This window comes from Colius striatus, chromosome 4 (assembly GCF_028858725.1).
Source record: "Colius striatus isolate bColStr4 chromosome 4, bColStr4.1.hap1, whole genome shotgun sequence".
Lineage (NCBI taxonomy): Eukaryota > Metazoa > Chordata > Aves > Coliiformes > Coliidae > Colius > Colius striatus.
The window spans coordinates 58,967,477-58,983,184 of record NC_084762.1 but is presented as its reverse complement, the minus strand read 5'-3'; the positions used below and the strand labels follow the sequence as shown (position 1 = coordinate 58,983,184).

General features: G+C 38.7%; 1 protein-coding gene across 1 annotated transcript in view; it reads right to left on the bottom strand.

Moving 5' to 3' along the window:
- Positions 1-379: 379 nt before the first annotated feature.
- Positions 380-15,708, bottom strand: part of RAB2A (RAB2A, member RAS oncogene family) — a 45,846-nt gene continuing 30,517 nt past the window's right edge. Inside the window, exons 8-9 of the mRNA XM_061996100.1 lie at positions 3,983-4,051; positions 380-2,022 (exon numbers count right to left, since the gene is read on the bottom strand). Of these exons, the coding sequence (XP_061852084.1) occupies positions 1,927-2,022; positions 3,983-4,051 (165 nt within the window). The 3' untranslated portion in view covers positions 380-1,926. The remainder of the gene's footprint in view (positions 2,023-3,982; positions 4,052-15,708) is intronic.

Below are 15,708 nucleotides of genomic sequence, written 5' to 3'. Positions count from 1 at the left end.
GTTCTGCCATGTTGCCAGCTGCACCAAATCTTCAGGCCATTAATTCAAGCAAGTACTCTTGGTCACTCATTCCTTCTTGTGAGCATCTAGTTACTACAAGCCAGGTTTCCCCTCAGCATCAATGCAATCGAGTCTGATAGTTTTGCTAGTCGTGCCAACACAAACTCCAACTGAAACACTATTTTAGAAATGCAAACTTCACATAATAAACATTTAACAGTTGAAAGTATGTAAACAGAAAATCCTCTTAAGAATTTAAATTGTTGAAAACAATTATATTGTAGTGCTTACAATGTTCCAAGATGTGTAAGAAAGAGTTGAAGTTGGCAACTAATATTAATCCCGTCCCTTCCCCCAAACACAAACCGAAGGTTCCACATGGTTTTTAAGCTTTATTTAGTCATAGAACCACTGCTGTGTTACACCTGTCAGACTGAAGTTTATTCACTTTCAGTGTTGAAGTTCTGACAATAAGAATGGATGACGTGAGGATCCATGTCCCCCAGTGACGTATCGCAGTCAGTACTGGTCCAGTAAAGACAAATATTTTTGCCGTCATTTCCTGCCCTCACCTCCCCTTCCTTTTTAGATTAATGCTAGGCCATGCTTCATGTGTGTCAACCTTTAATCTGCAATTTATTTAAATAGGACGAGATAGAAACTCAGTTGTTTCCTTATTTCTAGGAAAAGTGACATGAACACTTCAAACACTGGATTTGGTTTTGCACTGTTGCAGCCCCTAGTTTGGTTTTTTTTTTTTTTCCATTTGAGGCAAACCATCCCTCCCCAGCTCCCCGACCACCACCATAATAAGTACCAAAGCATTTCTAGTTTTGATTTTCATCAAGATTTCCAAACTGGCAGGTTTTATTTTCACACCCTCTTCACAATAGACAAGATGCTTACCATATAGTTAGGATTACAAGTTGTCACTAAAAGAAAACTTTACACAACCACTGTACATTTAGGTTGAAAAACTGTCCTTGCATGAAAAATATACCTAGAAATCAAGTGGTAAACAAGGAAAAAACATTAAGAAAAGATTAATGTTCTTGTAATGTGCCATTTTAAGTTTATCAACTCCTCCTCTACTTTTCATCCATACTCTGTTTTTACCTGTAGTATTTGTTAAGGCAAACAGCTAATCCATTTCTGAAGAGGTGCTGTGGAAATTGTAGACAAACAGCAAACATTTGGCATTAAAATAGATAGCACGTATGTAGCCTCTAGTAATATACATTAAGCATTTCTCTTGGACTTCAGGATAATGACAGGGGAGGATGAACATGCTAACAATGTCAAAAAGGCTTAAAATTTAGCGTCCAAGCAGTTTCTATTAATGCTTCTGTAGTTTTCAAGCTCTAAGTAGTATAGAATTTATGCAAATGCATTAAAGAATTCTAGCTTGGCAAGTACACCCAAGCAGGTTATTAAACTATATATACAGAAAGTGATAAATACAGAATTAAAAGAGTCCTTCTGCTTCTCTTGATAGCCTTGAAAATTGACAAAAAAACTTGAGGACAGCTCTACAATATTAAACATTAGGTAACCGCAGGAGCTGGGAAACCTAACTACACAAACTGATTAAAATACTCAGATGACTTTGTAGTGTTTAATACAATTCAGTTCGTATTTAAGGGCACAAGACAACATTTAACAAAAATAATCACATCAATTGACCTAGAAATCAAATGTAAATAGATATGAATACAATCTCCAAAATCTGTCTTTAAGTGAACATTAACCATTTATTCAAAGTTATACAAGAATTTGAAGGATAAAGTCTTCTGCAACAGGAAACCAACTTACAAGTTTCATGTCTCAGTTGAACTGAAGTGGAGGCGAGCGGGGTGGAGGGGGGAGGGAAGGGTGAACAAACAAGTTAGTAGGCCCCATCCAGGCAGCTAGAAAGTAAAAACAGGCTCAACAGCAGCCTCCTCCAGCTTGTTGTCCTCCCTGATTGCCTGCAAGTGTTGCATTAGTAGCAGCATGTTGAGGGCCAATTTTTATGCCATTTGCCTGAAATGAAGTTTAATACACAGAGTAATTATTTTAGAAGATCATACATCAAGTTTTGCTAATGTCTGCAATAAATAATTTTTTTTTAGCAATGTCCATGACACTTAAATATGATTGAAAGGAAGATGCTTTCTTTCTCATTTGAATTCCATCTCTATGTTAAAATCTGTCCCTTAAACTCTTAGCACAAAACCACAAAGTATTGTATTTGAATACTACTTGGCGTAAGGCTTTAAAAAACCCCACAGAATTTGCTAAGAACATATAACCTCTCTCCTCTCACCAAAACCTCCGTTATTTTAATAGTTTAATATAAAACTTTTCTCTTTAGACAGCATTTCTTTCTGTGTTGAATCAGCTGTAGAGGCTAAGGGCATACGAGTGTTCTGTGTCATCAATAATTTCTGTGATCCCGAAAGACATGGCTACTTGCCAAGAACCCACACACAGAGTAGCTCTTTCATTCATCAAAATCACACTTATATCTTAACCCTCGCTCCCTCAAGTGGATTTTACCTAAAAATACAGCACTTTGAGAAAAGTAATACAGTAGCTTCAGAAATTAAGCTCTTAAGGAAACTTTGCGTCACAGTAAATCTCAGATTTATAGTGCTTGGCAGTTATTCTGCAACAGTGGTAGCCTTGGGGTTTCTGGCACTAGCTCAGTATTGACAGCAGCTGATGTGGTTTCTTTTCGCTCTTTGACTCCTCTTTAATAAAAAGCATGCCCTATGGCTCATTGGTTTTGCCCCCTCTGGGCTGATAGCAACTTCTTGAGGAATCAAGGAGCCAGACTTGGCATTAAGCCAAATAAATAGCACGGACTGTTGGCTCTTGACAGCATATTGCAATCAAAGCTCCATAAGGCACAGTAAGGCAGTCAGCTACTCTATGAAACTCGACAGATACAATGAGCACGCCTTTTCAGACGCTCTGATTACTGTCCAATTTATATTGCACTACTGAGTGTGTTTTCCTTAGGAAAATGCTCAGTTATTCATCACTACACTGAATTTTAAAAGAGTTTCACCAAAACACCACATAAATACACATGTATTTTCTAGTCAGAATCAGTCTTTGAAGGACTACTATTTCAGTATTATTTAGCTACAAGTTTCCTAATGTAAATACTTCACATACTACTTAAGTTTCATTATTTCCTCTCTGAAGTCATACATTTTTAATAGTCTAAATCTATCATGTTAAAATACATTAAGCAAAAAGAGATGAAGCTATTTGGTTGGGTCCTACCAATTTCCACACTACCCTTTGAACAATTCTGCAAGGAGCATCACGCATAAGAGACAGTCCGGACCGGCAGTCTCAGCCAGAGAATGCACCCATTTACAGAACAGACACAGAGCAGAGTGTGGTGGTGCAGATTTTCACATGTGGTTTCACTGAGGATTTGAAAGATATTTAGGGATACACAGGATGAAAAAAAAACCAACACCCACCTGCTCCCTGCTCTACCTCTCCACTCCCACTCCAAACAAGCAAAGAGACAGGCCTCAATAATCTGTAATTTCAGTAATGTGAATGGGCAAAATGGCTAATCTTTTATTCCCTACAGAATCCAACCACCTAAACCAGAAATATTTCAAAAGTCTTTTATGTAACTCTCAAAGCAATCCCTCCCCTACACTGGACAGCTCATGGAGTGCATCTGGCATATCAACATGGTCCCCCATTTACATAGTGGAAAATTATCTTTGAAAACAGATGACACCATATGGAGAAGTGGATGAAAGTGGATTTTCTTCTCTTTTGGGGATTTATATTATTTTGTGGTGCTTCATGGATGGATAGGGTCACTTATTTTAATCCATTTTTATCACAATGGCAGACAATTCTATATCCACATGGAACAGACAAATATTCTGCTCTCCAGCCTCCCAGAGAAGGCGAATTGTCTATGTTTAAAAAACAAACAGGAAGCATTCAGAGTATTAATATTTACCTCATTATTAATGTCAAAAACACCTTCCTGGATTTTCTCGTAGATCTCTTTTGCCGTGTTAATAAATGCCTAAAATAGAAGAACACAAACACAATGAATGTGACACACTTTGGTGTAAGATGCACTAACTAGAATCTAAACTCGTGTGCAGTTGTTTCAGAGACACTTTTCTTCCTGACCTCAGCAGGAGCAGGTAGGACAACAGCATCCTATAACCTACCCTGAAGCAGCAATGGATCACACGCCGTTTACAAAAACAGTGGCATTTTCATAACATCTGTATTCTACAATCTGTTGTCCAGTAATTACAGGGGAAAAAAGTGGTTTTCAAGATATATAAATTACTTTTAAATTATTTATTTCTGACCCTTACGGATAGATTGTGTGGCAGATGGCTTCCCCTACCCTTAATATCTTTGTAATAGGCCACTCTAGATTAGAGTGCTTAGCAACATAAAACCACAGGGTACTTACAATGATGATGTAAGGATGCTGTCTGCTGGATGAAACCTTATGCTACCATTTAATATTCACCTAATTTTAAGAAGGTATTCTCCTTAATTAATCTTGCACACGATAGGCAATAGAAAGAAAGAACAGTAGAAAGAAGAGGCCCAAGGTTTTATTATAGTTTCTGAAAATCTGTTGTTTTAATTCTGAGAAAAGAGTTTGCCATTCAGGTCTGAAAAGGTGAAGGATATAAATGTTTTTGGGCAAAGTTTACAATGAATGATTCCATTCCTCATCTCTCATTTAAGTCAAGTAATACCTAAAATAATTCATAATTTAGGAGGTGATTAACAGTAGCTAATAATTACAATCAGTATCAAACATATGCTCCTTTTTGTTTTAAAATACCAACACCATGCAATCATACAAGATACGCTATCTTCTGCACAAGCCTATTACAGCAAACACAGACCTAATTCAAATATAAAAAAGTAAACAGGGTTCATGAAGAGGAACAAATCATACCTTTCCTCATTTCTACACTGGAAGCATTTGACTGCTGAACTTGCCACCAGAGCTTTGTTTCCTAATTAACAGGACTGATATGTTTTCACCTTTAAAGGCCTTACAGCTCCCCAGAGTAATCAATCTACTGCAGCTCAATTACTGCACCAAGCACACACCACAGCCAGTGAAGGAGACTTGAACGACTGCAGCAGGGGCGGAAAGATATGAATATGCATAAACTCTAAGTGGGTGATCGAATCATCACAGAGGGTCATGAGAATTTGCAGCAAAATAATGAGAAGAATTAATCATTGCAGATTCACAAGGCACTTAGGAAGTGAGTTCGTTTTTCAAACACACGTTAAAGTTGAGAAAATTTGGCTCCTGGCCAACTATGAATTGATTGAAATTCCTTAGAAACTGAAGTTCTCAATGTAAGACAAAAATATTTAAACTTATCTTGGTTTCTGATAACACACTAATTATTGTAATGGCCTCATAGTTGGGCCTACTGAAAGGTATAAATCAAAAAATCTGGAAATTCACACAGCTGGAATCTGTGAGGATACTTGCTTCTACTTCAGTGGGACATTAAACAGAACTTCAACTCTTAAAAATATGTTATGATAACTTCATGTAAGCAAGCACTTAACAATTGGCACGTCTAACACTTCTAGAAGATGCTGGCCAAGTACGCCTAGGCTCTTAGAATTAATTTCCTAAGAATTACATTAGATCTATAAAAGTTACCTTAGACTACGAACTCCAAAGTAACATAACTGAGTATGAAATATCTTTTGGATGCTACACTCAAGAACAGATTACCGCAGGAATGCATCTATCCTCACAAAAATTAGTAAAATGCACTGGTAAAACAGTGTCATTTAACACCACTTCCCCCTCCAACGCAGTTATTACACATGTACGGTACAAAGCAAAAAGCATAATGACTTTGGCACAGTCCATTTTAATGTTAAACATATTGTCCAAGAAAATATTGATCCGAGAAATCCTAACATTTTATTAATTGAGCATCTCATTAATATTTACAAATATCTAAATGGTGGATGTCAGGAGGTTGGGGCATCCCTTTTTTCTGTTGTCTCTAGTGACAGGACAAGGGGTAATGGAAAGAAACTGGAACACAAGAAGTTCCACTTAAACATAAGGAAAAACTATTCTATTGTGAAGGAACATTGGAACAGGCTGCCCAGGGAGGGTGTGGAGATCCGTTCTCTGAAGGTCTTCAAAATCCACCTGGACATGTTCCTGTGTGACCTGATCTAGGTGAACCTGCTTTGGCAGGAGAGTTGGACTAGATGATCTCTAAAGGTCCCTTCCAACCCCTACCATTCTGTGGCTCTATGATCTCAGTTCTACCATTTCAGTTGTCTTGAGCAGGCATGTTCTACCATGTTCCCACCAGTGACTCTGGTAGAGCACATATTGGTGTTAAAACAGTACATACTGTTATTCTGCATGGTAAAATACCAGGCTGCATTGGATAACATTATAAATCATTCCTATTTGAAAACAATGGGTTGACAAGAATATAATACACAGTAAATCCACCTCATATTTTCTTCAGTTGGTATGGATTCTGAAAAATTACTACTAATCAGTCGTGAACAGACTTGCATCCTTGAGACTTCCATTTGTTTCTTGCATCCATATATTTTAAGTTAGTGTATGCTTCAAAGTGTAAGTAGACTCAACCACCCGAGAACTTCACTAAAACAGCAGTCTACTCTCTTTAAGAATATCATATTAGATTTTGGCACTGCATGCTAGTGCCCCAATTAGCAAGGACAAGAAGGTGAACTCAGTCTAATTGACTTCTAAAAATCTCCTTTAATACTGCATGTTCTAACTCTTATCTAGAACATGCAGTATACTATAAACTCTCAATTATTTATGGGCAGTTTATCCTATTTGCAGATTAACTGAGCAATGGATGCAGGAAGACAGAGTGGTTTCCCTTCAAATTCAGTTTGGATTTATTAGGCTGTGTGCAGAGGACTGCAAGAACACAGCTGTAGCACTTCACATGTCAGCCTGGATCCAGGTAGAGTTTAGTCACTTCCATGCAACACAAGGCCTTGACCAGTACACCCACATGGCCTCGGCTGGCTGCCTACCCAGCCTACTGTAGTTGCAGTGCACAATCCCGTAATGCTGGTGTTACTAAAACACCATATAAAGATACTCAAGCATTTCCATCCCAAATCAGCTCAAGTCCAGGTTTATTGTGAAAATAATACAGGGTAGGCGACAGGACAGGCAGTACCAGATTAAATCTGGATTTAGTGACCTCAAAGACAGCAAGGCCTTAGTACACAGTACCTCCATTACTCCTAAAAGGAAGAAAGAGACTTTTGTAAAGACTTCCCAAAAAAAAAAAATTCTAGCCTACATTTGAGAAAAATTAAAGAACAATGTAATCTAATGAAAATGTCTACATTCAATATTTAACTCTTGGTTCTGACCTTTCTAAATGACAAATCACTGATGCTTTTATGCATGAGTACTGAAACACATTTGTACCACAGCATTAAGTACACAAGTTATTCAGTGATTTGTTTTAACGTAACATGTTCTCACTTGTGTTCACATTATTACTAGATTCCCAAATAACACTAATACCCTGCTGAAGAAAATTACATTAATGTACGAGAATTTTTCAAGATGTGATCTGCCTGTCTTGTCACACATGCACCTACTGCAAAGCTAACCAATGAGGTCTCCGAGTCACAATACACAAGCATCATCACTTCAGATGATTTGTATAAGGGGTTTCCTTGATGATATTGCTGTGGAGGATCAAGAAGTCGACTTTCACAATGCTCAACTCAAAAAATCCCCCAACAACCTAAAATGCAAAAGCCCAAATACCAAACATAATGGATGCAGCATTTAAGATAAAGACAGTGAACGTGTAATAAAATCAACTTCAAACAAACTTTTTATCACATAATGTAAACGAGTAAGCAGATTTACTATCCTTGAGACAAAAGAAGGAAGAATGAATTCTAGAACTAGTAAAAACAATGCAAGAAGTAAGGAAATAAGTTCACTGTGTTACAAAAGTTGTATGCAGGAGCAATAATAAGCTAGAACGCGAGCTACAGAACAATTACATTTAGTCTTCAGTTGGCAGGTGTCAATACCGTCATTTCTATTTCCCAGAAAGCTAATGCCACGACAAGTATCCGAGGGCCTAGGTAGTACCCGAACGTGACGGGGAAAACCCGCGGATGAATCAGCCGCACTTTTGCCTTCCGTCTTTATCTCGCCCCCTCCGCCTGGAGCCGGCCCCGGCCGCGTGCCGCGCCGCCCTCTGCTGGCAGCAGCGGCCGCGAGCCCGGTGCTGGCAGCCACCCCCCGGGCGGCCACTCCTGCGGCCTCTAACACCCAGCGGGGGAAAGCCGGGCACGGAAATGCCTCACCAGTTCTGAAGCACGACTCTCACCCCCTGCGGTCCGCCTATACCTAGAATTTCCTCTTCCTTCCCAATTTCCGATCTTGGCTTTTAGCAGTTAGATCTGCATTGAAGAATGCACTTGGAAACAGCAACAACAGGGACCACAAACAGACTTGCCCATAGAGCATTCACCATCTCAGTATGTAGGTGGTGCTAGATGGCAGCTCCAATAGAGTGAGATCCCAAAACTCCAAGCAGCTGTTTTTTGCACACTAGGATAATATTTTTTACAATTAAATGACCCTTTAGAAAGCAGCCTAGGGCACTGAAGGGCTACTGAGGGGTTATCAATTATTTATCAAATAATTATCAAACATTAAAAAGGTGCTATATAATCATAGAATGGTAGAGTTGGAAGGGACCTTGAGAGATCATCTATCTAGTCTAACACCCCTGCAGAATCAGGTCCACCTAGATCAGGTCACGTAGGAATGTGTCCAGGTGGGTCTTCAAGACCTGCAAGGAAGGAGACTTCACATCTTCCCTGGGCAGCCTGTGCCAGGGCTCCATCACCCTCACAGTAAAATAGTTGTTTCTTATATTTAAATGGAACTTTGTGTTCCAGTTTCATCCCATTACCCCTTGTCCTGAACCTTACACCTTAAAGTACTCCCACACATTAGTAGCCTTACTTTTGAAGTAAAGGTGCACAAGTACAAAACAGAACTTGATAGTAATATGTTTCTATGAACCCACTGAAGTGCCATCTTTATGACAAACTTATTGGGAAGATGCAGATTACTAGAGTACTCCAACTATCCTGGAAAGTCTTGCAGCTGCTGTTGAACAGTTACAAACCACAGAGCACCTTGAGGAAAACAAGAAAGAAGACAAAACCCACAGAGCTAAGAATCCATCTCTCCAGCAGAATCTACATCTCAGGCAGGCAGACATGTACTTTTTGTGCTCTTCTATAAAGCCTAAAACCCTTGATTTACTGAGACTTTTAATTCTGATTATACCTTGGGATGTCCAGAAGCCCCCAGAACCATGTCAGAGTCAGCTGTGCAGTTGGGGCACAGTCTGGTGGTTTGCCACAAGGAGGTAAAAGCAGTGAATCTTCACTGAAGTCAGGTGTCTTGCCCCTTGTCTCCCACAGCTGAACCAACATGAGTTTCACCTCTCTATTTCCTCTTGGGAGAAACTGGTGAAAGTGCCAGTTTCACACACCTGAAAGGTCACAGAACTTTGATTTCAAGAAACTTGAATGAATACTGGTTTGGATACAACTCAAGATAAACTTGTTGATTTTTTTTGAAGACATTCATGAACTAGAAATGCTCTTTTGCAACTTCTAGATAGATTATATCTTGTGTGTCACTTGACCTTACTGAAAACTATTAACATCCTAGGATTTTCAAGTTTTATGAACTAAATCCCTGCTAATTATATTACCAGCTTGAACAACCATTTGTTTACCAGCAGTGAGTTGAGGAGAGTGTGGAGGAGAGATAAAAAATATTTTAAAAAATCAGTTCAAATTTAGATGCTGATATGAATCTCCTTTTTCCATGAGATTTTCATTATTACCCTTCAGAATATTACAAGTGACATCTTCCTTCCCTTATCTGTGACCAAGTAGTAGTGCTGGAGAAGCTACAGGGGTTTTGAATATGCATGATCTACTTAAACAGAAGTACGAAAGAAGCTGCCTGAAGAGAAAATCAAGTTACAGCTGAAACAAAATCACTGAATGACCATCCAGCTACATGCAGCAGAAGTGCTCCATTGCTCAGTCAAAACCATCAGTCTATTCAGATTTAACTCTGAATAATGAACCTATTATTGCATTCTATTTATATGCAGACAACTTGGGATAACACAGACAATACTCTTAAGAAGAAAGCTTGGCACAGGATTGTATAATCCCCTCCATATGAGAAACAACTTTCTAAAGCCAACTTCCACACCAGGAGTCAGTGATACACTAGCTCAATGCAAGTGAGACCAGCTTCTGAATGCTGATGTCTAGCACTGGTTTGACCAGTATCCAGAAAAGTCTCTTGCTTAGTGTTGATCACATTAACCCTTATTAAAAGTAGCAGACTGGAGTGCCCAAAGTTATTCCAGCTTCCCAAATACAGCTAGGTGTCTTTACTTCCCCATTCCTGAGAAGCTGAGGTAACTTCATTTGTTTGAATCCATTCTTGAGAATCAGTGCATGTGTGTTAGGTTTGTGTGGAGCTGTTTCTGGTAAGTGGGGAGGGACTGCAGTGGTGGCCCCAGTAAGGAGTTCTCAGAACTTTCCTCAGCTCTAAGTCAGATCCACCTCTGGGACTTCATTGCCATCTAGGCATAAACCACGACAGCATGCAAATGTATTCAAACAAATGATCTTCCAGGGACACAAAGGTAAGTACTGTGTGCTGCATGGTCACCCCAAGTTCATGCAAGTAATTCTATTCCACCTCTACAAGTGTTAGACACTGCCCAAGCAGAAAACAATCAGCAAGCTCTGAACTGCACGTTTCAGATAAGTCTACAAATAACAGTCATATACTGGTGATGAAGTACCAATGAAAAAAACAAATGTGGTAAAATTGTTAATGTCTCTTGCAAATGAGAGAAAAATTTCTTAAGTATGATCATAGAATCATAGAATAGTAGGGGTTGGAAGGGACCTTGAGAGATCATCTAGTCCAACTCCCCTGCAGAAGTAGGTCCACCTAGATCAGGCTGCATAGGAACACGTCCAGGTGTGTCTTGAAGACCTCCAAGGAAGGAGACTTCACAACGCCTCTGGGCAGCCTGTGCCACTGCCCCCTCACCTAAACAGTAAAATAGTTTTTCTTATATTTAAGTGGAACTTTTTGTGTTCCAGCTTCATCCCATTACCCCTTGTCCTGTTGCTAGGTACAACAGCAAAAAGGGATGCCCCAATCTCCTGACATTCACCATTTAGATATTTGTAAATATTAATGAGATTCCCCCCTCAGTCTCCTCTTCTCCAGACTAAACAGCCCCAGTTCCCGCAGCCTTTCCTCGTATGAAAGATGTTCCAGTTCCCTGATCATCTTGGTGGCCCTGTGCTGGACTCTCTCCAGAAGTTCTCTGTCCCTCTTGAGCTGAGGAGCCCAGAACTGGACACAGGACTCCAGATGAGGCCTCATCAGCTGTAGTTTTAATACAAGGTCAGAAAGTGACTGATGTTACAATTAAAATAAGTGCACTTTATGTGTATACAAATGCAAAGCCTACTGACAGGCTTCACATTTTTTTTCTAAGAAAACACACCAAAAGTGACATTAAATTCTGCAGTTTTTCAGAGTGCACATCCCCCATCCACAGTAAAAGAAGGTACAACAGATGTAACAACCAAGATTCTAAAAGTTAACATTAGATTCCTTTCACCATAAATTAAAACCAAGTTCAATGCTTCAGGTCAAATTTAACTAAGCATTCTACTGGGAGAGAGCCAACTGCTCAGAGTGTAACATTACTAAACATTTCTGAAGTTCTTTTTTAAACAGAACTGTAAAGAAAGAAATGCACTAGTGATACAGCTTAGAAATCACTGAGGAAAAGAGCACAAAAATTCAGTTATGTTTTGATAGCTCACTACCTTGATAGCTTTAGACAGAGGCTAAAAAGAAACCAAAACCATACCTTTTTAAAATTAACATGACATCACTGAAGAGACTAGTATAACTGGCTTTGCATTCTAGTCAAATTATAACCTGGTGCTTTACCTCCCCACAACAATCCTGTCCTCCCAATAGTCCAGAAACTCTTTTCACCCAATCCTAATCCATATCAAACATGATGATTTAACTTTGTGGCCATACTGAATTCTTAGAAGTCATCTCAGGAGCTACAAAGGATGACCTTGCATCTACTTCCTGCTCCCAACTATCTGTTACCTGTTGTGCAAACAGGGTATAAACTCCCCTCAACAGTCCTGCAGAAGGTAAACAGCCAACAGGATATTCTCCACTGCTAAATGCTTCTATCCAAGATGTAGGTTACGAGATACAATCCTGAAGAACACAACAAACATTTTTAAACTATCTTAATAGCTGAGCACTGAACAGGTCAATGTACTGGTACAGCTACAGACTAAGACACTACACTGTGGTGGAAGTCAGGTTTAAACAAGCAAAACATCTTAAAGGACATTTAACAGCAGAAGTGGATTTGTTTCTATAAAGAAACTGCTACAGACTCCACCATTAGAGCTTGCAAACATATACATCTTGTATCATAAGTGGCTGTTAAGATGAAGTTGAGTAAGAAAAAAATGCCAAACTAAAGCATCTGTGATTCTGTGAAAACAAAGTCTAGAGGCTTGTCCTGTCACTTTTGACACAGAAAAACACATTTTGAAGTGAAGATGAAAAAGTCTTTTATGAGAAGTCTTCTCTAACCATTTCAGTTTCTGGTACAACACAGGTGAGACACACTCAAGTGCTGCTGTGTTTCAGTATTACATCTGTGTGAAATGCAAGTAGTCTGTATGCTGAATGACTATGACTAGGACCGAAAAACTTCCATGGCTGGCGTGCTTTATGATGCAGATCTGTCTGTTAATTTAAGTAACACCACCAACTTGTATTGCCAAATTGCCCCTCCTGAATTCTCCAATGACAAGAACTTTGGTATTCAGCATACAAGAGCTACAGAGTTATTAGCCCTGTTGCTGGAGGGCAAGGTATTAGTCTGGACATCGACTAAAGACAATATTAAGTTAAGAAATATATGCCAGATCTTCAACCAAATGCTGTACAATTGCTCATGTGGTAAGCAGCTTAAGCTTTTCAAGGAAACAGGACAAACCTGCACTGCCTCTACCAAAGTAGTTTTTCAGAAAATGTGTAATATTGTTAGATAACCCATTAACTGTATGAGTCTGAGAACAATATAGCAACCTGTATAGCTAACAATATCTTAAGAATAATTAAAATGGGTAAAAAGCACTCGCTACACCATTTCATTACACCTGTAGGATGCAAGCTGTATAGTGGTGAGACTTACTGACATCAACCAAAAGATATATAAGAATTAATTCAGCTTCTATAAACTTAGAAGACCTAAAAATACAGTGTGAACAGTTTATGGGAAAAAAAAGAAAAGAAAAAAGAAAAAAAAAAGACTGCTGTAACCTTGCTTTTTTACAAAGCAGAGTCATTTAATTCAGGACATTTCTGAAATTTTAAGTTTTTCTATGATGAACTAACTCAGACTTTAACTGTCTGGGAAGCTTCCCTTTACTACCTCAGAAATTATGATACAAGCAGTCAACATAAAGAACTAAAGAAGATTAATTCATCCCATTTTCTATTCTAAAAACATGCATGAGAGCATTTTGTTAAAAATAAATAAATAACAATCTAGTGACTAAAATTTCAAGCAGTCATATACATTTGATAGATTGCTTCCACATACTGGGGCAGGCTATAGAGGGCTACAACATTCAAGCAACTGGACGATAGTGAACAATCCAAGATTATTATTTCTAAGACCTTAAAAATCTTGATTCTTTAGCCACAACTACTTTTGTGTCAGGTTCAGAAAGCAAAGTATGAAAAACAGCTCTGTAAAGAGCAAAAAAAATACTATTTAAACTGCAAAACATGTTTAGTTAGGAAAAAATAGGTATGCTTCTTACATCCACTTTGGACAGATACCTCAAAGTCGGATCTTACTTACTTCTCTTAAATAAGTGGACTAATAGTTTACACCCTATTACTGGATACTGTGTAGCCTCTTTGTTGTCATTTCTCCTAGCAATCACATTTACATTACTTCCTTCAACACCCAGAAATACACTTCCACTATTACTTTGTTTTGTATAGCAACCACTAAGCAACAGAGCACAGGCACAAATACAGCAGGCCAAGGCTCTAGTAGTCAAATGTATCTCAGTACAATACGTTTTCCTTTCTGGGAAAGGAAAGAGGAAAAAAGACACCAGCTGTTATATAGTAATGTTCTAGTTTGTTTTATCTATGCATTTCCATATGTACATGTGTCATGTGCCTCGGTAATAGTGTCTCCAAAGCACCCTTTTTGAGGAATGTCTCTTATTGATGGGTATGGAAGACAGAACTCTTGATAACTGAATTTTAAAAAATTAACCTTAAATATTAGCTTTATCATTTGTAAGACCTCGCTAAAGAACAGGGGCCTAATAGATGCACATAGATATTTCTGAAGCTGCATTTTGCATTTAAGACAGATTTGGAAAAGACTAAGGGCATATTAGAATGAGAAGCTGAACTTTGTCATGCATAAAAAAGGTAAATGGCGAAGTCTGAACTGAGTATAGGCCTGAAAGACATATGAAGCAATCTCTGCTTTATACAGGACTAAAATCTCAGCTGGAGCTCTTTGTTCACCACTGCCCCGTGTCTGACTAAGATGGAGTTATTTTTCTGTACAGCAGCTTGTATGGTGCTGTGTTTTGTATTTGTGACTAAAATAGTGTTCATAACACACTCGTGTTTTTGCTACTGCTAATCAGTGCATACACAGTGTCAAGGTTTTCCATTGCTGTAGGAAGCAGAGTAAGCAATCAGGCTCAAGGTAGGCAAAATGTGGCAGGTGGAGAGATGGCGGTGGACACAACCAGGATAGCTGACTAGAATTAGCCTAAGGGATATTTCATATTAGATAATATCAGGCTCAACAATAAAAAACAAAGGGTAGTCTTTCCAAAGTAGCTGTGGCTGAGAGACTGGCTGGGAATAAATCTGATTGTTGTAAATTGTGAGTGACTGCCTTTCTGTCACTCTTTCTCCCACCTCTTCCTTTCTTGTATTAAAACCTTGATCTCAACCCCAGAGTTTTTCTCTCTTTGGATCTTCTGGTTCTTTCCCCTACTCCACTGGACAGGGGAGGTGAGCAAGCAACTGGATGGGCACTTAGCTGTTGGCTGATATCAACCTACCACAAGCATCCTTCAAGTAAGGTATGAAATAAATCAAGGTGAGATATGTAAGAACTCACTTATGTCCAGAAATACAAACTATAAGCCAAACTTAAAAAGACTGAAGTTCTTTAAAGTAGCAAAGACTGAAAAACTTATTCGAACAGCAGACTACAGCAACCAAGATAATGACCACCTCAGCAGCTCTGTGCATGACAGGGAAAGAACTGTGTGCATAAATTACAGCAAAGAAGATTCCTGCTAGGTAGCTGAGAGTAAAGATGACAAAAATACAAATAAAGCACTGCAAGAGATTGCTCTAAAGACCTCGTGAAATATTAACATGTTAGATTGACATCTGCCAAAGATACCAATAGCTTTGCTTGCTTCAGATTAGCAAATGTATTCTAGTCTTCATTTTTA